At 50.3% G+C, this 22,324-nt stretch overlaps 1 protein-coding gene across 1 annotated transcript in view; it reads left to right on the forward strand.

Annotated features, from left to right (window-relative positions):
• Positions 1 to 22,324, forward strand: part of LOC135875240 (serine/threonine-protein phosphatase 6 regulatory ankyrin repeat subunit B-like) — an 81,378-nt gene that overhangs the window by 13,195 nt on the left and 45,859 nt on the right. The window contains exons 4-8 of the mRNA XM_065400241.1: positions 13,352 to 13,465; positions 13,700 to 13,804; positions 15,437 to 15,535; positions 20,281 to 20,382; positions 21,733 to 21,834. Of these exons, the coding sequence (XP_065256313.1) occupies positions 13,352 to 13,465; positions 13,700 to 13,804; positions 15,437 to 15,535; positions 20,281 to 20,382; positions 21,733 to 21,834 (522 nt within the window). The remainder of the gene's footprint in view (positions 1 to 13,351; positions 13,466 to 13,699; positions 13,805 to 15,436; positions 15,536 to 20,280; positions 20,383 to 21,732; positions 21,835 to 22,324) is intronic.

Raw genomic sequence — 22,324 nt, forward strand, 5'->3', positions numbered from 1 at the left:
CTGTGAAATACATGGGGAATTCCTGCTTCAGTCCACATTCCTCTCCAGCCGGGCTTCTTCCCTACAGGGTATTCTCCAGGCTGTTTCAACTGTCCCAAGCAATGGGGTTCCTGTCGCTTCTCTAGGCGGGACCATTTCGCAGCCAAATAGATCTCAAGATTGAGAACTTCTTGCCCACCCCTCTTTCCCCCCCCCCCCCCATTCAGTCCCCTCCCTTCCCCAATCATTCAGCCTTTGCTCAGTTGGAGCCCATTAGTGCTCTCCTTATGCAGGGTTTTCTGCTCCAGGCTGGCCTGGTAGGCCAAGCTTCCGTCTTCCGTCCACCTGAATGCAGGGGAATTTTTTCCACTCCAGCAATGGGGGAAACACATCCAAGAAAAATGACTCTTGTGTGCAGGCAGCTGTTTGCATGGACGGGATTCCAGCTTCCAGAGGACGGGTGCTTTTCTCCTCGATTGTGTCTGCTGTCAGTTGTGACGGGAGGGAAACGCTCCTCTGCTCTGTTATCTTCCTTCTGGCAGCGCGGGCAGAGGTGTTCCAGATGCAGCCCAGAGAGCTCTTTTGTGCTGTTTCCAGGCAATCGTTACATTGGCCCCCTGTAAAGGTCTGTGGTACTATATATATATAAAAACCTGTAAAATTGGCTCAGGTCTTAAACAGCCAGGGATGCTCTGCTCACCCTCTGATTGACAAGGTCTCTCTGGCCCTGTCTCTGGTTGAGCGTGGGATGACTCAGAGAGAAATACAGCTACTAGATAATAGCCAGGGCCTCTCCTAGCACTGATTGCAGTACTGGGAATTAATCTGATAGCATGGCTCTTTAAGCCCTGAGTGCAGAGGCAAGAGAACTGGCCAGCCCTCCTTCCCTCCCCGAAGACCGCCTTTCCCTCCTCAGCACTCATTCACTCCTTCCCCCAGCCTGCTTAGCTCACCCGTTCCGTCTGCTCTGGCTTCTGGGTGCTTAACTTGCTGCCCCTCCTCCTAGTTGCGGACTAGGCAAAAGACAGAGGAGTACATTGCAGTGACTGGGGGTGGGAGGCGGTTCCAGCCATGGGGAATGGGATTTGCCTGGGCTCTGCATGCCAGGGGTTCTGGCAACGGGGAAACAGGTTGCATGGGGGAGTGCATGGCAGGGTTTGGCAGCAGGCGTCAGGTTGCATGGGCAGTACGTGGAGAAAAAAAATGCAAGTGGAAATCAAGACATTAACTGGGAAGCCAGACTCCATGTCTCTTGGTAACTGGCCTAAAGACAAAGTAAACTCAAGCACCACTCCCCCACCTCCTGTCAGATCTCTCTCTGGCCCACTCTGTGCCTCTGTATTTTCCATGGCTGCCTGCAGCCTGCTGAAGTGCTTTAGAATTTGTTCAACCAGGAGACCCATGGGAGTTTCCATAACACATGCACAAAGCCAGACTCAATGTGTGCAGAAGGGTCCCAGAGGGAGTTCATCCAGAAGTCCCTCTCTAGCACCTGCACTCTCCTTAAAGAGAGAGAAGTTCCCCCATTTCTTCAATGGGCAGCAAGTCCTAGCCCCAGAGCACTGAGCTATTTATCAGGCACCCTTGGCACATGCTGGTCACTGGCTGTAGCTATCTCGGTGAGTGTTTTCGGTGTCCAATAGATGGAAGAGCATTGTGCCAACCCCACAGTTATCAGCTTCCTTCATTCGTGAAGCTCCTTCAGGGAGGGCCACCAGCCGCTATTCTACTCACTGAGATGGTGGCTTCCTGCTGGCATTTACTCTTCCATCAGTCCTGATAATCCCGATCCTCATCTAGTGGTGAACATTGACTTCAGGCACTTCTTTTCTGCCCGCTGATTTCTGAGCCATCTGCCTCGTTTCCAAGTTTCCTTTCTCTGGCCCTCCTAGTCTGTCCTGCCTTTTCTCTCCTCCGTGTTACAATACACCCACAGAGCTCTGGCTAGTTCAGTCTTCTCCAGGAGACGGGGCGCTTCTGTTGGCTCTGTTCAACGGTTCCTAGTGTTCGCCCTTTCATGTTGGTCCTATGCTTAGGTCTGTCCCTGCAGATATGTCCCAAGGTATGTCTACACGGCAAGCTGAAGTATGGTGTAGCACAGGTAGATGCACTGGCACTAGCTTCCCCGGGGCTAGTAATAGCAGTTAAAACACAGGCCCTGGGCTTCAGCACAGGTTAGCCACTTGAATATGTGTCTGGGGTCCCCAAAGGCCCTGGATAGACATACCCACATCTAGTCCAGCCTCCTGCACTGAGGCAGAACCAAGGAAACCTAGACATACCCCAAAGGCCCTAGACCAAATGAGGCCCGAGGCGAGGAGGGTCTCTGGTGCCCCTCCTCCATTTGTTAAACTTTTGAACATCTTACAGCACCCTGAGCCCAGGCCCCCCAAGCCTGGCACCCTAGGCGGTCACCTGAGTCGTCTGCGCCTAAATCCGGCCCTGTGTCTATCCATGCTGCTATCACACCTCAGACTGCAGTGTGGGCATATCCCCGAGTCAATGGTAGCCTGGGATTCACGTACCATGGAAAGAACTATTCTCTCTTTTGAGGACTCCTAGGTGGGCTGGACATGAACAAAGAGAATTTCTGAAACCTCAGGAAGCCCTGTCTAGAGCTGGTTGAAGCATTTTTGATGGAAGAGTTTTCTGTCGGAAAATGTAATTTTGTCAAAATCTCAACCTTTCATGGGAAGGTATCAATTTCCACTATGTTTTTGACTGGAAAAAAATTGAAATGATTCATTTGGACTTTGTTTCATTTTGATAATGTCAAAACATTTTATGTAGACTTCTATATTATATTATAATATTTCAATGTTACATGTATAATATTTTGTATTGTTTTGACATTATTGAGATGAAATGTTTTGATTGTGAACTGAAATTTTTTTGGAATATTTTTTTCTTCATAATATTTGGAATTTTGACTTTTCATCCCCATTCCAGATTTTTTTTTTTTTTAATTCTGCTTTCCAGCCAGCTCTTCCTTTCCCAGCCCTCCCTGGGGCTTCATATACAAACTAGGATGGATTTTGCTTTCTCTTTCAACCTTGTGGTATCCCAGTTCTGTGTAGATATGACAGTGATTGGCTGTCTCTTGGACAAGGCAACACCAGACAAATAGGTTTCAAACCTCCCTAGAGCATGAGTCCTTAAAGGAATTCATATAACAGCATAACCTGAGGGCTGAATTCTGCATCTTTCCCAGCCACACATGGATGCTTCTTTCTCATCACTCCCTTTAACTGTAAACAACAAGAGCTCTTCTCTTCCTTGGGCTCACTTGGAGGGGGAGAGTTAATACATGAGGGGAGAAGGGAGCCGTGCTTTTGGTTTGTTTAGGGTGCTCAGCTGGGACTCTCCGGTTGAGGTTAGAAGGCCAAGAGCCACGTTTGTTGTTCTCCTTGAAGCCCTGTAACTCCCAGTGGAGCAGAGGACTTTCTTCCTGCTCTCCAGCCGACACATGGCCGACTGCCCCAGGCTCTGTTGCCTTTGCTGAACATGAGTGAGTTCAAAGCCTACACATCCCAGCTGTCTGCGATTAGAACAGTGATTAGTTCAATAACACAGAGGGTCCCAGAATGCTTCTCTCAAGTGGAACAGCGGGAGGAGGACCCAGTTCCTAAATCTGGAGCGAGAGAGAGAGGTAAGCAGAGTCAGAATGAGCTCTCTCCTGACATCTGGGGGTGAGCTGTGGAAAAGGACTTCAGGGGCTGATCTCGTTTGCATGGGCACACCCACCCTGCCTAGCATGATGGGACTGCTGGCCTAAATGGTCACTTTGGCTGCTGTGGGATCCCCAGTATCTTCGTTATTGGGGCAGGAGTAGTAAAGTGTTGTTATCCTGGTTATGTGAATCAAGGACAGTAGAACTGTACTTGGTATTTTATGATGGAGGGACTTGCACTCAACTAAGTAGCACTCGCTAGGCAAGGGGCATGGGTTCCAAAACCCAGTGAATCGAGAGAGGTTGGGGACAGGTATTTGTACCTGTTAGTGTGGGCCCCTTCTGAGGGCCTTAAACACCACTTTGACTCTGCCTATATCCAGTGTGCAATAACAGAGCTAATGTTGACTCCATTAGGAGTCTTGCTACATGTTGCAGAGCTGAAATCACTGATATCTGGGTCTAAACATTAGACCTACTTTGAGCTAGTATCAGAGGGGTAGCCGTGTTAGTCTGAATCTGTAAAAAGCAACAGAGGGTCCTGTGGCACCTTTAAGACTTGCATCTGAAGAAGTGAGGTTCTTACCCACGAAAGCTTATGCTCCCAATACTTCTGTTAGTCTTAAAGGTGCCACAGGACCCTCTGTTGCTTTGAGCTAGTAGTGTACTAGTACCAAGGCTCCCCTACTACCACCTAAAATCACCTAGAGCTGAAGTCACTAAAAAGCTGAGATTGCTGAGAACTGTGTTAAGTGGGGGGGGACTGAAGACAAGTTGGTGAGCGGCTAGCAGAGAGGAGCGGATAGCGGAGAGGTGAGGCGGGCGAGCGGAGCGTATAGCAGGGCGGCTGGTGGAGCAGTTCGGAGAGGCGTGGTGAGCGGAGCGGAGAGCAGGGCGGCTGGTGGAGTGACGCAGAGAGGCGGGCGAGCGGAGTGGATAGCAGGGCGGCTGGTGGAGCGGCGCGGAGAGGCGTGGCAAGCGGAGTGGATAGCAGGGCGGCTGGTGGAGTGGCGTGGCGAGTGGAGTGGATAGCAGGGCGGCTGGTGGAGTGGCGTGGCGAGTGGAGTGGATAGCAGGGCGGCTGGTGGAGCGGAGAGGTGAGGCGTGGCGAGTGGAGTGGATAGCAGGGCGGCTGGTGGAGCGGAGAGGTGAGGCATGGTGAATGGAGAGGATAGCAGGGCGGCTGGTGGAGCGGCGCGGAGAGGCGTGGCGAGCGGAGTGGATAGCAGGGCGGCTGGTGGAGAGGCGTGGCGAGCGGAGTGGATAGCGGGCGGCTAGTGGAGCGGCGCGGAGAGGTGGGGCGTGGTGAATGGAGAGGATAGCAGGGCGGCTGGTGGAGCGGCGCGGAGAGGCGTGGCGAGCGGAGTGGATAGCAGGGCAGCTGGTGGAGCGGCGCGGAGAGGTGAGGCATGGTGAATGGAGAGGATAGCAGGGCGGCTGGTGGAGCGGCGCGGAGAGGCGTGGCGAGTGGAGTGGATAGCAGGGCGGCTGGTGGAGTGGCGTGGCAAGCGGAGTGGATAGCAGGGTGGCTGGTGGAGTGGCGCGGAGAGGCGTGGCGATCGGAGCGGATAGTGGGCGGCTAGTGGAGCGGCACGGAGAGGTGAGGTGTGGCAAGTGGAGAGGATAGCAGGGTGGCTGGTGGAGTGGTTCGGAGAGGTGTGGCGAGCGGAGTGGATAGCAGGGTGGCTAGTGGAGCGGCGCGGAGAGGTGGGACATGGTGAGCGGAGAGGATAGCAGGGCGGCTGGCAGAGAGACGCGGCTGGCTTTGAAGACTGCAGCAGAACCCCACAGAGAGGCGTGGCAATCGGCCGTCAACCCGAGAGCGGAGCATGTGAGATGCCCCCCCCCCCCCATTCCCATGCCTCCATCCACTTCCACCCAGGCTGGGAGGTAAACTCTGCAGAGGAACTTCTGAACTCTGGGGGCTGCACTGGCCAAGGTCAGAAACTGTGAGTGGGGTGACTGTTGGGTTGCTGGACTTAAGACCCTGAGGGGAAAAGGACACTGCCCAACTTACTTGGGGGTGGGTCTTTTGCTCATGGTTTGTGTTATGAACCCTGTTTGTAGTGTTTCCCCAACATAATGCCACATTGTTTCCCTCCTTTATTAAAAGGATTTTGCTACACTCAGACTCCGTGCTTGCGAGAGGAGAAGTATTGCCTCATAGAGGCACCCGGGGGGTGGTATGTAATTGTTCCAGGTCATTGGGTGGGGGCTCCAGCCGGTTTTGCGTTGCGTTATTGGAACGGAACCCCTAGATACTGAACCCGGCCCTTGTTGCTGCCAACTCAGACGGGCAGGAGGGTTACAGATACCTAGGGCCTTCTCGTGAGGGTTCTAATACCACCCTCCCTTCTCTTTAAAGCACAAAATGAGCTGCAGCCTGCTTTGTGCAGCCCGGATCCCAGAGCTGGCCACTTGCCTGCATTCCTGAGAGAGCTCCTCTGGTTTCCTACGTGAAGTCTGTTCTTGCCCTGAACCTGCATTCCCCTGCTCGGTTTTGTGAGCTTAGCCAGCCAGTGAGGATGACAATAGTGAAAAGGAAACAACTTTCCTGACCTTCAGCGGTGCAGCCCGAGAGACACCGGGGATGGACCATTGCTGAGTTATTGATTCACAGCACAGAGAGAGCTGTAGGCTGGATGGGTTACCTGGTACTGGCAGTTTGCACTCATGTCTACAAGCTGTTAGGCATTCACGTGTCTTGGTGCTGGGTGCATAAAAAAAGTCAATAAACACCTCAATATAATATGCTTTTATGTCCCCCTGGTGAGTAACTGATTCCAGCCATCTCATGCTGGGCACTGTTCGCCCTGGTCAGTCTGCGGATGGAGGACCTCCCGGGCACTGCAGGAAGTGGGGCTGGTGATCCAGAAGGAGGTGCTCTTCCCTGAGCCGAGGATCCATTGTGGCATTGGGTGACAGCCACTGGAGGTGGGAAGGGGGGAAATGTGACTGGGGTCTCTGCCTCTCCCTCCATTTATTCGTGACCCTGGCTTTTAGGGAAGGGAATGGGAATGAAGGAGGGGGAGATGAGCATCCGGCACAGCCTTGAGCCGCACCTCACTCTGCTGTGCTGTGTCCCTTACATTTACAAACAACAGCTTTGCAGAGCTCCGAGACCTGAACCCAGATGACTAAGCCAGTGGGGACCAAAAATTGTAACCAGCTGCTGTTTGTTCTCTCACTTGTGTTAATCGACCTGGGAGGTCAGTCAATCTGTCTATTCATCCATGTCTCACAGTGTTTTATACTGCTGCCTATCACCACAGTATCCAAGCGCCTTCCATGTAAAATCTGTAGCAATAGCCATGTCCCTAGTGGACTTCATGGAGGTCTTAGTCCTCTTCCAAGCTACCACCACTGGTTCCCTTGTTGGTGCTCTTAGCAAAGACCATGGAGGCTGACCTACCCTGCCCCTCCAGACCAGGGCTGAGGTATCTTGGCTTAGAGAATCTGCACAGGATCCAACCCATGTTGTACCTATTCTGAGGAGAGAGATCCCATCTAGGGTCACCTCCAACCTGGCACTGGTGAGATGGGAGAACCTGAATTCCTCTTCCATTGAGTGTTGCTGTTCACTTCAGGCTAAGGTCCTAAGTTCTCACTCTGTGGGTGCCTGGGATAGTGTCAGCAGAGGAGAGAAGGGGGAAGGCGAATCCCAGGCATCCACGATGGCTGGGGTGGGGGACACAGACACATGCATGTGTTTTGGGGAAGGGGGGGTTGTGGTCACGGCCGAGGAGGGATCTCAGTGGAACACCATGTGTCATTTTGTGTAGGGCCAGGTAATCCCTGGGACAGCCCTGCTTCAATGTGCTTTCTGAATAGCCCCCGGTATGGCTCTTTGTTAGTGAAGTAGGTGCTGGGTTGGTAACCCTGCCGGCTGACATGATTTATCAACAGGACAGGGGCAGCAGCAAGGCCAGCTTCCTGCCAGCCCGCCTTGATCCATGGGCAGCGTGCGAGAGCCGTGCAGGCTCATTTCCTTTCAGCGCTCGGCTCTAGCTGCCCGCTGGCAGTGCCAGTTGGGACCAAGACCTTTCCCCCTCAGGGACTGAGACCAACTTTCATTTGCTCATGGACCACCGTACAGGTTTCCCCCCTCCCCCTCCACCCCTGCATCCTAATGTGTCTTTAGGGAAACAAAAATCCTCTTTCTCTCATTAACAGTGTCCCCGAGCTGCTCATTCAGAGGGGTAGACAACTATGCCGAATGGAGCCATTGTTTGGGCAGATTTCCCATCCTACCCCAGGAGAAATAACTCCCCTGCGGCTTCCTCCCAGGCCTAGTTAATCGGGCATTGCCACTGATGTTCAGCAGCACGGTGGCCTGAGGCAGCCCTGTGAAAAGCCAGCAGGCAGGCCTGGAGCCAGGGGCTGCTGTTTGGAGCCTTGCGTCCCTCGTCCCAGGGCCAGCGTCTGAGGTTAACGCTGGGCATAAGGGAAGAAAGGGCTCCCGAAGAACTGGGCAGTGAGTGTGAGCGGGAGTCATGGCGGTAACAGGCAGGATTCTTCTCCCCACTCCCAGGGAGCCCTCGCGTCAGTACCCTGGTTCTGGAAGGGTGCCAGCAGCAAGCCTTGCTCAGCTACTTCACCCCGGCGGCCTGCCCACGCTGAGACGAATTCAGTCGTGCTCTTTGTCCCCTGAAGGACTGAAAAGAAACAAGGGACAGATTTGGCAACGGGCTTTGTGAGGGGAAGGAGCTTAAATACCAGACAAGTGCCTTCGGGCTTGTCTACACTAGAAAGTCCTATTGCTTTAACTATACCGGTACCATTAAAGATGCACAAACACCATACCCCAGTGTGGACAGTTATAGCAGTATAAAACTGCTTAGATCTATAGCTGTTCCCATACAGGAAGGGAAATCGCCGTCACCTTTATACTGGTATAACTGGGTCTATACTACGGCTTTTACCTGCATAAATATGTCAGTAAGATATCACACCTCTAACCAACAGAATTATACTGGGAAAACTTGTATGTGTAGCTGAAGCCTTAGAAATCTAGCTTCACTCTAGTTAGATAAAGATAATGAACAGAGCACTCCCTAAGGGAGTCTGACCCTTCCCAGTCCCAGGTTGCTCTTGGAACCCATCTTCCTAACAAAGAAGTCATGTTACTTCGGGGGAAGAGGGTTCAGAAGACCATCACAAGCTCTGACCAAGAGTCTTCCTCAACATGGCGTGCCTGCCAGGTCAGGGTTGACGTACAATGACATGGGGCCAGGGCCGGCTCCGGGGTTTTTGCCGCCCCAAGCAGCGGGGGGGGGGGCGGGGGAAAGCCGCAATCGCGATCGGCGGCAGCTCCACCGCGCCACTTTCTTCTTCGGCGGCAGGTCCTTTTCTCTGCCCCGAAAAGCCCGGCATGCCGCCCCTTCCCCTTGGCCGCCCCAAGCACCTGCTTGCTGGGCTGGTGCCTGGAGCCGTCCCTGCATGGGGCAGCTGGGGGATGTTGCCCTACTGGTGTCCATGCTGTCCCTTCTCTGCCGTCAAACCGTACGGCTGGAGTCTCCCAGGCTGTCAGTTCAGCACCTTTCACCAGCAATGAATTTACACAGGGCAGGAAGAGTTCCTGTATTAGAACAGACAGATGGTAACTGGAACAAACTAGCAGGGGAAACTGAGGCATGGCCAGGCCTCTTAGTCTAGTACTTCCCTCCTTATGGGGGGCAGGAGTAATGTGCCCCACTGGTCCTGCCTCCCACACCTGTCACCTCCTCATTGAGGGCTCTGTGGGAAGCAGGTGCCAGTGGTGTGGTGCAGCACTTCCAGGGGTATTTATTGTGCGCTGGGTCCCATTGAGTTAAATCCACTGAAAAGTTTTGTAGGGCGTCAGCTGCTCTTGTGCTGAGCCCAAGAAGCTGGGTGAGAGTGAAGCACTCGCTGGGAAAGAGGCATCCATTCTGGACTCCGGCAGAGGCCCAGGCTGCTCTTCAGGGGGACCTCTCCTTACGCAGGGGTTAAATTCTGGACCCTTTCCATGGACAAGAGCAGGCGAGGGGAGCAGGGAAAGCAGCCCAGCATGATCAAGGGCTGTGCTGAGGGTTGGCACCTGCCAGCTGGCACATCTGAATGGTGGCTGTGAATGACCAGAGGAAGGCAGGCTACCCACGCAGCGCTAATCCTCCCCTATGGAGGTCACCCCCCACTGCCTTTCTGAGCCATTGTTGTTGGGCCCTCTGCCCTTCCCCCACACTTGGAGCAGCAACTAAGGGAAGTGGTGAAACAGTGTTCAAATTCCCAGGGAATGCGGGGGTGTCTTTAATATTCAGTTTGAGCGTTCACCTTTGTTCCACTTAGGATGTCTCCTTGGGAAATGCTAATGCACAAAGCAGGGCCCAGCAAGCCATGCCTGAGAGGGCTGTACTGGTAACTGAATTAGCTAAGTGAAAAAGCTTGAGCCAAGACATTTGCATTGGCATCTTCTGTCCTATGCCCTGCCAAAGCAAATGATATCACCGGGTTGCCCGCGTTCTAGCTGGCTGCATTATGTTAGAAATGAATATGGTCTATTGCAAACAAACGGTGGCTCCATCCATGAAGTTTGGAGTGATTATTTTGAAAGAGTGATGGATGAGGAGAACTCAGTGGAGGAATTAAGAACATGTCCACCAAACTCTGGGGCATGATAGATTGCATGCAAGAGGAAGAGCTTGCAGAGGCACTTTAAGAAAAGGGAGAAAGCACGTGGGCCGGACAAAGTACCGGGGAGATGCAGTGGCATCATTGGGAAGGTATCAAGTATCTTACAGGTTTGTTTAATGTTATTCTTAAGAAAGGGAAAATGCCGGATGAATGGAGTAAAAGCTTTGTGATGCCTATTGTTAAACATAAAGGCAATGTTACACTGAGTGCCAATTATTGCCCGGTTAAGCTGAAGTCACATGCTATGAAAGTAAGGGAGACGATTACGAAAAGTGTCTATGTTAAATGGTTGGAATTTGGCAGGGCCAGTATGGATTCATGCTGGGAAGGAGCATGACTGATGCCATGTTTGTGCTACGAATCTTCATGGAGAAGTTCAGAGAAAAAAAGATGGCTACTGGGCATGGTCTTTGTGGACCTGGAGAAGGCGCAGGCTTACGTACCAAGGTGTCTGTAGCAGAGAGGTGTGCCAGAAGGATATGTCCATCTTATCCAGGATATGTATGGTGGAGTGACTACTATAGTCAAAACTACCTGGGGCTCCAGTCGAGAATTTCCAGTCGATGTCGGCCTACATCCGGGTTCAGCATTGAGTCTCTTTTTGTTTGCGGTTGTGGCTGTGATAAGTGAGAATCTACGGGGGGAGTTGATGATTTAGTGATCCGTGCGGTAGATCATGAGACCCTGCAAGCCGACTTTAAACTGCGGCAACATCGTTTGGAGTGGGCTGGGCTTAGAGGAACATAGGTAAGACTGAGGCTGTGATAACCGCGGGAGGAGGGCTCCTCATAAAGGACTCACTGGCAGAGAGCTGAAAAGCATGAAAGAATTTAAATGCCTAGGCTCCGTGGTTGCTGGTGATGGTGCCATTCTGAGTGATGCCAGGTATTGTACTAACCCTGCCTGGTGCAAGTGGCGGGAGCATGACCCCGGTTGTCTGGGACAAAAAGATGGCAATAAAGGTAAAAGGTAGAGTGTATAGAACTGTAATTCGACCCATCTTAATGTATGGGACAGAATTATGGCCGGCCAGAGGGAAGGAAATCAATATGCTCGCCACCACGGAAATGAAGATGTTGAGGTGGTCAAATGGTTGGACACTCCCTGGTAGGTTGTAAAGGGCCTAATGTGTGTTGCTCCAGTTGCAAACAAGTGGAGGGAGGCTAGGCCACACTGCTGTGGGCATATCTAGCAGAGACCTGAGAGCTGTATTGGTAGGATGGCTCTTGCAATGATTGTGGACACAAGGTGACCAAGGCGTGGGAAACCAAAGACTCAGTATATGGATCAGATATCAGTGGAGCTCTGAGAGATCAATCGGCACAACAGCCTGGTGTATGATCATGAGTATTGGGAGATGGCTATAAAAGTCAGTGACCTCGAATGGGGAAACGGCCAGGAAGAAGACGACGACGACCCAGCCGCTAGCTGGGACGTTTGGCAGCTGGGAAAGCATGAGAGGTGGTTTAGGAGGTTACCTGGCACCTGGATACAGCAGAGGGCTTTGGCACTCTGGAGACGACACAGCTCTTCTTTCCCTCCCCCTTGTGTGGAGAGTTGGAGGAGACTCAAATTTTTGTGGACTAAGGCTTGAATTTAGAATTTCCAACCTCGACCTCAGCCGTCTGCCCCACTCCAGTATTCAACCCAGCCTTTGCTGGTGCATAAATACAACTAGTTTAATCATGTTGCTATTTGAATTGTCACTGGTAGGCTTCAGTGTCAGTCATGTCAGATGAAGGGTAGCAATTCACACCCCTCCGAGCTATTGCTTCATGCACATTTGCAGGCTTGGGAAGAGGGCACTGCATCAGTTGACACATGATGGGAAAGGTTAATTCGGAGCCCAAAGGGCTAGAAATGTGGTTGTGTTGCAACTGAAAGCTTAGATTCTGCAGCAGTGAGCCGACTTTGCGACCTCAGAACCACAGAAAGCCAGACGTCCTGCCTGCAGCTTGCAGAGCGGCTGTGCATGTTGGAAGCATGCTGGAGCGTGTGCTTCTCTGTATAAAGCACATGCATCTTGTGGGTGAGACCTAACACAGAGATCCTGCCCACTGGCCATCAAGGGGGGTCCCCTTGTGCTTTGTGTAGGAGTAGAGTTGTTAGCTCCAGTGTCCAACGCAAGCATGATATTCATGCTGCCTACAACTGCCCTGTAGTTTCCACTCTGCATGTATCTTCTCTTCCCCTCCTCAGTTCCAGAGCGCCGATGCTGGGTGGTTCCACCCCATAGGCAGCTCTCTAGCCCATATATACACATACGCGAGCTCTGATCAGTGCTTTGAGACCCTTTGTCTGGAAGGCACTACTCCAAAGCCCATTGGAATCGACAGAGAGATGTCTGGCTCTGGATCAGGCTTCATGTGAATCACCAATCATGTGAATCACCATCTCTGGCCTATCTCACGAGGTTGTCATGTGGCTTAAGCACTTTGAGATCCAGGGATGCTATAGGAGGCAAAGTATTTTCCTTACGTCCAGCTGCCCCTCACTACAATGCACTGTGCTACGTCGCTACCCTGAGCTGGGCATGTCAGTATCATGGCTCCACACCTCAAACAACCCAAGAAAGCCAGAGCAGTGAGTGTAGGGGAACAATGACTCCATATCTAGCGCTCGCCTCCCTTCATAGCCCAGTGCCATGCTACAATCGTAGCTGGCCGAACGTCCTTTACAACAGTCACAATGATCTGAAGCCCCCTCTGAGAACTCCTTAGCAGCTCCCCCAGAAAGTGGCTCTGGCTGTTCACTGTTACCCCAATGACTCATCCCCTGGTGCGGTCTCTTGCCCGGTGAGTGAATTGCTCAGCTGCATCCGAGGCAGACTGCGTAACTGGAGTGCCGTCCCTAGGGAGGAGCAGTTCTGCAACGAGAGAGCTGCCCCTCGGCTCGGCCCCTTTCGGCATCCGCATCCGTTGTTATTTCTGTGGCCCCAGAGGTGTGCGTGGAGCTTTTCAGGCGAAGAAGAGATTAAAGGAGAAATCCACAGTCTCTGCCCCCTAAGCATGTTAGTCTAAATCTGCCCCTTGCCTTCCTTTCCCATTGCAGCCCAAGGTGCAGTTGCCTCTTCATTACGCAGCCCTCCGTCCCATTGGGGCTGTCGGTGTGATGCAGATGCTGCTGAAGGCTTCTCACAAAGATGCTAGGCTGAGCCAAGACCAGGTGAGCAGGGGCCTTTCCCTATACGTGACGGGGGTAGTGAATTCTTGTAACACGGGCCTGGCTTGGAGGCCAGACTTGGCACTGAGTGAATGCCATGGGCTACAGGGCTGGACCGGGGCAGCCTGAAACGCGTCTCTCCCTCTCTATGTCTGAGGCCCACGTTCCCTGGGGGCGCTACATGAAAGGTGTCACCAGCCCCGCCGAGGCTTTGGTTTCCTTCTGCCCTCTCCGCAGGACGGCCGCACTCCTCTCTTTCTTGCAGTGGAAGCTGGGAATCTGGGAGTCTGTAAGGAACTGCTTTCCACGCACGCCGAGGCCCAGCTGAGCACACGGGAAAAGGTACGGGGCACAGGCCCAGCCCACCGCTGACACCGCAGCACGCCCTCCGGGCAGTTGGTTTTGTGTCTTCCCCACTGCTGCATCACCAGGGGCTGGAGAGATCAAACTCTATCTAAGAGCTAGCCTGAGTCCTCCCAACTCACTCCCCATATGCCACCCACCAGCCTTCCAATGGACACACTTGGGGCCAGATCCTCAGCTGGTGGAAATCGACGTAGCTCCACTGACCTCAATAGAGCTATGCTGTTTTACACCAGCTGGCGCTTACAATCCGTCAGAGGAATTAAACCCCTCCACAGATTTCGTGCCTGTTTGTTTCCTGCTCTTGGGCCTCCTCTGCCAGTTCTGAAGAATCCGTTAACATCTATGCTGTGGGCAGACAGGCGAGGAGACAGGGAAAATAGCTTGTGTTCATTTCAGGCCCCATTCAGGGGGACGGGAAGGGGGATTGGCGTTTGCCAAATAGAAAATTTAGGAGGAAAAATAAATGTTATTTTCTACTGTGCGTTAAAACAATACAATGAAGAGCAGAAAGAATGTTCGGAAAAGTCTCCCAACGTAGCAGCACCATTAGGTGCCTTGGTGTCCGAGTACCCCAGGTCTGGAATTGTAGGCTGGGGTTGATATGTATGGGTAGAGCTGGGGGGGAGGGATGGAAATGGAATCGCAGACAACTTGCAGTCAGGCAGGGCTGTGTGAGGGGGCCCTCTGGAGTAGCTGGAGGTAGAGGTGCTGCAAACTAGGAATGAGATGCATTGGTAGAGCTGGGTGTACATGAAGCTTGCACGATGCCTGTCCTCTGAGTCAGAGCTGTGCCCTTCGAACGCCCAGAACAAGGTAACCCTTCAGTAGTCTGCAACAGATCTACTAAGCAATTCTCCAAAGGGAAAACCTGAACATCTCTGCAGTGGTGGCACCAGTGGCAGATTAACAGGCCTGTGCCCAGGGGGCTCCGGCCAATTTGAGGCCCCCAGGAGTGCCAGAATGTGTGTACAAGGGGGAAGGGCCATCAGCATTGGGACCATGGCCCCACCCCTGCTCCTCCTCTTCCCCCCGAGGCCCCACCCTCTGGCCAGGCTGGAAGCCAGAGCTGGGCTGTGGTAAGAGTTGCCCAGGGAGCCTGAGCTGCCGTGGGGAGCCCCAGACCTTCCACTTTCCCTGGGTGGAGTGCTGGGGTGCCCAAGAACAGGCCCCAGCCCATGTGCCCCTCTCAGGGCAAGTGGAGGGGGCTCCCCACAGTGGCCCAGGCTCCCTGGGCGGTTCTTACCAGGGCCCAGTTCTGGCTTCCAGCCTGGCCAGAGGGTGGGCCCTCGGGGGGAATTGGAGGAGCAGGGGGCAGGGCCCCATGGGAGGTGTGGCGAGCCAAATGTTCTTTGTGCCCAGGACCCCAATAAATCTTAATCTGCCTCTGGGCGGCGGGAGTGTGACTGGAGCAATGTTAGCCACAGATAATGGGTGACTAATAACAAAACATACAAAAGACACTGCCAGTATTCAATGAACCAGAGTAATATGTTCTATAGCTCCTGAGGTATCAGTGTTATTGGGGATAGTGACAGGACACAAATCGGTCACAGTTTTCTGCATGATTGAAGATTGATTGATAGGCAAAGCGTTGCTTGTTCATTACAGAGATACGGGGACACCGTGCTGCATGCAAGCTGTAGGAAAAGAGATGTGGAAGTTACCAAAATCCTAGTGGAGTATGGAGCTGTGGTGGATTGCCAGAATGTGAGTATAAAATACGCAAAGCTTGGTTTTGTGAGCACAAGTTTTGCCTTTGCTATCATCAGAGCTGAGCAGAGTCCCCCAATAGCTGAGCAATTGTAAAAACAAATGTTGCTTCTCTCTCTTTGTGACTCCTTTGTGTTTGCTTTGTACAAATACTGGAGTGATTAGGTTTTACTAGCATGAATCCTCACAAGAAGCAAGTTTTATGCTCAGTTCCTAAATATTTGCTAAAAATAAATTTCCAACTAGGTCTGGTTTTAATTAGAGCTGTGAGGATAACAGATTTTTCAGTTCACAGGCAATTCCGAAAAATCAGGGAAGGAAATAGTTTTGGGTAAACCCCAAAACTATTTTAATAAGATGTTTCAGCAAATGGAAAAGACAAAAAAAAAAGTTTGTTTTTGGTCAAACAAAACATTTCATTTAGACAAAATGGAAACATTTGGTTCCAGTTAAACCATTTTACATTTTTTTGATTCTTTAAGAATATTAAAGGAAATTTTTAAACAAAAAGTAATTTCAAACCCCATAATGGAAGAGTTTCATTTTGAAAATGTCTAAATGCATTTTTTGTAGAATATTTTTGACCGAAACAATTCACTAAAATCAATACGAATTCACAAAATGTTTCAGTGTTGCCAAATCCACATTTTTCACTGAAAAGAGGTTTCAGGCAAAAAAATGTTTGCCCAGCTCTAGTTGTAATATTCAAAATCTGTGTAGTATTGGTTAGTTACATAAGTCATCCAATCACAGAACAGAAAGAATTTAATGTGATTTATGTAACAAACATTCATTGTGAATGATTCCTATGGGGGATGTCAAAGGATAAATTCAAGAAGGTTGTGATCTGCTAATGAAAGCTCAAGAAACCAATCATTACTTATGAATTATTTGCTCAGTTCTATAGCCTACAACCTCGGATAACCAAAGACTTTGGGGAAAGATTGGTAGTTATCTAATGAAAGATCAAGATCAAAATGATATGCTGAGTATGATATACTGAATAGTCAGTCCTCACCATACGTGCCATTGGAAAGTCAGTGCTACTGTTAGTATCCAAGAGAGGGCAAGCAGAATCTGCCTCCCCCCACCACATGCTGTCCAAGTTGTAATATAACATTAAACTCAAAATTATGTTCTTTGATATTAAGGTAGAAGGTATGTTCAGAGGCAGGGCATTCCCAAGGCTAAGTGTGTTCCAGCAGCATCACCTTGGTCACTGTGTACTTCCTGTCTATTGAACACAGTCAATAATACTTTAAAATTTACCTTTAAGAAAGAAAACTGGAATAGAAAAATACTACATTTCGGCTGTGTGGTTGCTAGATATTTCAACCTTCATGTTGCACTAGCACTAGACGGCGGTGGTTTATATATAATTTTCTGAATCCAAAGCAATCCAAAGCTATTGCCTCTGGTGGGGGGGGGGGGGGGGGGGGTTCACAAACTCTATGTAGCTTCACCAATGGAGTTTAAGTTCCTGAATCCAAGGCATAAGCCAAAGGTTCTTCAGCTTTTCGGCCTTCTCTCTTGAGAAGCTTTTAAACTGTGAAGGCTCCTGGACTTGCAGCTTTAACTTGAGGTTTCTTAAATCAAAAGTTCCTTGACATGGAATTATTCAACTAGCTGAGTTTACCAGCTCATTAATAGACTAAATTATCCTTTAAAAATCCACCCTGTAACTGCATGCATGCTGAAAATGAATTTAATATCGATGATAGAGATAATGTGCCTGTATGAAATTAGTGATGTTAAATGTTTGCAGCTTTAATACTGAACTAATTTTCTTCACGCTTATTTTCAAGTCTCCCTGGCCATGGTGGCACTAGGAACATTGATACAAGTTAATTAGCAACAGAGCAGTTGCATCATCACTTACCAACAGTGTAGGTGTGATGCCGCCATGTTGGCATCATAATATACTGGTTGATCGAACCAGTGACCTCCGGAGTTAAAAGCCTGAGTAGCTATAGCTTGAACTAAAGAGGCAAGGCTCCCTAGCCAGGGCTGAAACAGACTCCTATCCTCTGGATCGGGCACAGAGGTTTTCCCGTCCTGCGAATATTTTCGAGAGTTCAAAATTTGTCCTGTCTCGAATTGGGATGAAAAGTCAAAATCTCAAAAATGTTCACGAACCAAAAAACTTGCTTTTTTTAATTTCCATTTTGGGTTATTCGAAACACTTCATTTCAAAACATTTCAATTTCGACTTTTTTCACCGTTTCTCCAGTCTAATTAGCTTAAACTAGAAATCAAAATGGCGTTTTGTCCCTAAAAGTCGTTTTGAAACAGAATTTTCCATTTAGGAAAATGTCCAAATGAAACATTTCAACAACTCGGAAACATTTTTCTCAACATTTTTCCAAGTCAGGAAATTTGTTGAACCTGACCCTGTTTCACAAACAGTTTCGGTTTTTATGAATCAGCGTTTTTAGATGAAAAATTCCTGACCAGCTCTCCTCACCAGGGGGTTACATAACCACTAAAGTAGACAGGACTCTGGAGTTTTGACCCTGGTTTCAAAGTTGTGGGACCCCTGTTTCATACGGCTTCCAGGGTCCGTAATCAAATGGGGATGATTGAAGAGGTGGGGTTATTCTTCTTCAGCCGTACAATCTTTGTGTGTGTCTCTCTCTCTAGCTACGCTATGGGATTGAATCCTTCTAGCACCACCATTGTGAAAAGGGTCTAACTATGGTTGTTACCAGTGCAGTTTCACGTAGCGGGGCTAAGAGTCAGTGAGCACAAATGAGAGGGGTCCATCACTCTTGTCAGGTTCACAAAAGTCAGGGATTGAGGCAGACTCTGTGGGTAAGGGAAGCGTGTTACCAGCTGGGGGCCAATAACCTTCCCCCAAATTATTCGTTCTCTTCCTTGTCTTCTTCTCTAATAAACCCAAAGATGTAGAAAATAAGGAAAACACCTGTTCCGAAGAGCTGTGCAATCCTTTGCGAGGTCCTTTCAGGGATCCCAGAAGAAAATGGTCTCTGACAAGAAGTTTATTTTGCATTAAAACTTTCAGGACTAACTTAAACAGTCAAATAAACAAAGCAATTTTGTAGAACTGCAAGGCCAAAAGGTCCTGGGTTATTTATAAAGGGCCCTTAAGTGAATTAGGCAAAATGCCAAGATAAATCTAGTCTTCTAGCATTCCAGAACCAGGCCAGACTTAGCACTAGCACTTGTCAGCTTTGTGCTGAAATATATTGAAAGGCCCATTAGAGTTCAAATCCACCTTCTCCTTCCAGCGTTTGGCAGAGTAAGGAGGCTGGTTTTAAAAGGAACACGTTGATTCGAAGGACAGGTTCCAATGTACAATCACGTTTACAAACGTACTCATTAGAAATGGTTCAAATGACCAGTCGAACAACCCATATTGATCGTGTTCTCTGGTCGTGTTTCTCTTTGACAGGAATGCAAGTGCCATTTTCAGTTCTATATTTTCCCCAATAGTTGACGCTAACAACTTTTATCAGAATTATGTGGTTCGGTGGTTCTCAACTGTTCCACGCCAGCACCCCAGGTTAGCTAAGAAGGAGAGCGGACCAAATTCAGTGATTAATCCTGGTCACGTGCCACCAGAGGCACATGGCGCATACGCTAAGAAGACCCCAGGTTACAGCAGAATAGATTCGGGGACTCCCTTTTATCTAGCCATAAAGAAAGGGAGGGTGGACAAGACCCGCTGAGACTTGTTCGCATACCTCCCCATGGAGTTGAGGACTTGTGACCTAATTAAACACAGTTCATTGGGGTGGCTTCTGAATAGATGTAACTGAGCGGAGAGGTCCACTGAAGTGTATGCTGGAAGCTCTAGCACACCTACTGCCCAAGGAGAGTCTGCTTTAGTTGGAGTGGTGGGACCTGGGCTTTTGGAGCAGAAGTCTCCAAGTTCCATCTGTAATTAGGACCCAGGAAGTCCTCAGCAGAGGGTCATCGATTCTTTACATAATACAATAAAAGGAAAACAATGGAAGGAATTAATAGGAGCTGGTCTCTGTCAGTGTCACAGTATACTGGCTTTCGAGGCATTGAGAACATGGGAAATTGCCCAAGGGAAACCACGAGAGTAGGGGTAGATGGTCGGTTGGGATAATTCAGGGACCATCTTCTTGTTCTGTGTTTGTACAGCGTGTAGCATAGTGAGGTCCTGGCCCATGACTAGGGCTCCTAGGTGCTCCGGTAATACAAATGATCAGTAATAATTCAGAGTTGATCTGCCCCTTGTTGAAAGCCTGATCCAAAGCTCATTGAAACCAATGAGTCTTTCCATAGGCTTCAGTAGGCCTGGGGTGAGAGACCCCCGCCAAGAGACTCATGTCAGGCTGAGAGATTGTCCTGCCTGAGCTGCAAATTCATCCTATTTGCTGGAAACCCGTTCTCTGTTTGCAAACTGCAGGAGCTGGGTCTACCCAGTTCTGGAACAGTGCTGCATCTCTGAAAGCTGATCTGGCTTTGTTTAGGCCTGATCCTGCTCTCCAGACAGCAGCAGCCCCAACGCTACAGGAAGCTGCAACCTCACTATCTCCAGGCGTGGTACAGTGACATTGGTTAACCTGGTGATGTCACACTAGGAGGTGAAGCTTTTAGGGCAGAGGAGTGATGCTTTAGTGCAACACAAGGTGGCCATCTCAGGTACCCAAATTCTCCTGCCCAGTAGGTTATCTGCTTGGGCTAAGGGTGGAGCCGCTGGGCAGCTCAGTTACGCTACACCCAGGACGTTCTAATGCCCTTTGTTTTAGGATGAAGGTCAGACTCCTCTACATGTCGCTGCGTGGGAAGGCGATGAAGCCCTGCTGAAGTTCTTCCATCACTGCAAGGCCAATCCTAACGTAGCAGACAAGGTGTGTAAAAGGGGGTGGGGAGTGGGAACTGGCTGACTTAGGGAGTGCTTATTGGGACTGCAAGTCCCTTTCTTCTGCACTTCAATACCAAACTGAGAGGTGTAATAGACGGGTGGATGGATGGGTCAATACCGTCAACCAACAGCGCATACAATGTGCAGCACTGCACCATCAGAGTAAACTGCCATTGGCTCATCCCAAGATGGAGACACGGTTACTTAGACATGCCAGAGAGCTGATTAACTCTTTACAGAGCATCCTGAGGGCCCTGTTTGGGTAATTTTGGGACAGCTGGTGGTGTGATATACCTGTGAAACTGGCGGACACAACACGACTCCTTGAGAGGCACCTTTGATTATAGGGCTTCTGGTGTTAATGGCCTGGAAGCCCTCAAACTTGCATCTGCCTCAGCAGGCAGACAGTCCAAACCAGGAACTTCCCTCCACTCATTAAACTGCATGGTGCTGATGCAAGTGGCTTGTCCTCCTCCCCTCCCCCATCCAGGCAGGCAGCAGCCCTAGGCAAGATAAGGGAGAAAAGACTTTCAAGGGCCCATGCCAATCAGCCCAGGAGAACAGCCTTTCCCCTCTTCAGTAAGGACCTGTCTTTTAACTGATTCAATTCAATGAAGACAAAGAGGCACAAGTTGTTGAATGAACTGGTTGATCGTTCATGCAGCTGACTCTGCATACGTCACTTGGGCCTGGTCTACACTGGGGGCGGGGGAGGATCAATCTAAGATACGCAACTTCAGCTACGAGAATAGTGTAGCTGAAGTCAACGTATCTTAGATCGACTTACCTCCCATCCTCACGGCGCGGGATTGACGGCCGTGGCTCCCCTGTTGACGCTGCTTCCGCCTCTCACCCTGGTGGAGTTCCAGAGTCGACGGGGAGCACGTTCGGGGATCGATTTATCGCGTCTAGACGAGACGCGATAAATCGATCCCCGATAGATCGATCACTACCAGCCGATCCAGCGGGTAGTGTGGACGTACCCTTGGTTTAGCAGTGCTGTGTGTTGTGGTGGTTTAAACAAATGTTTGGGTGGGCGGTAGTGCTGGTAATAGGTTGGCACCCTTGGCAGGTTGAAGTCATCTAGCCAATGAGAAGTACCCCAAGAACACCAGCCATGCCAGCTTTCCCCCCAACTTCCACAGCTTCCGATCCAGGCTTACCCTGGCTAGATAAAGTGTCGTAGAGGCAGATGTTGATCCGTTCCAGCTGAGGGTACGTTCCGGTTAGGCTTGAACACAGGCTCTCTCCCTCCCAAGCACACATTACACTTGCAAAGAAATGCCGGCAGCTCCAGCTGCTTCTCTGGAAACGCTGCTCTCTTTGATGGTTGCAGATGGACCGGTCCCCCTTGCACATCGCTGCAGAAAGAGGCCACACCAATGTGGTGGAGTTGCTGATGGAGAAGTTCCACTCCAATGTGCTAGCTCGCACAAAGGTGAGAGACACACCCCACGCACCATGTTCCTCTGAGTAGCAGCTGAGCGTACGGGCCAGAGAGGACCAGGACTGGTACCCACTGTTTGGTTGCTACTCGCAATCTTGAGCTAGACAAAATTGGCTTGGAAATTAGGCCCTTGTCACCTTAGCTTGGAGCCACACAGCCTCAGCATGTCTATATATATATATATGGAGATATACCTATCTCATAGAACTGGAAGGGACCCTGAAAGGTCATTGAGTCCAGCCCCCTGCCTTCACTGTCAGGACCAAGTACTGATTTTGCCCCAGATCCCTAAGTGGCCCCCTCAAGGATTGAACTCACAACCCTGGGCTTAGCAGGCCAATGCTCAAACCACTGAGCTATTCCTCCCCCCGTCTAGTCACATGCAGTGCTGGGAAATGAAGTGTAAAGCCAAGGAATAGGCCGGGAATTAGCCAGCTTTCTCAGTCAGGGCAGTGCAAGTGCATTTCTTTGTCAGGGAGCT

Source organism: Emys orbicularis, chromosome 2 (assembly GCF_028017835.1).
Source record: "Emys orbicularis isolate rEmyOrb1 chromosome 2, rEmyOrb1.hap1, whole genome shotgun sequence".
Taxonomy (NCBI): domain Eukaryota; kingdom Metazoa; phylum Chordata; order Testudines; family Emydidae; genus Emys; species Emys orbicularis.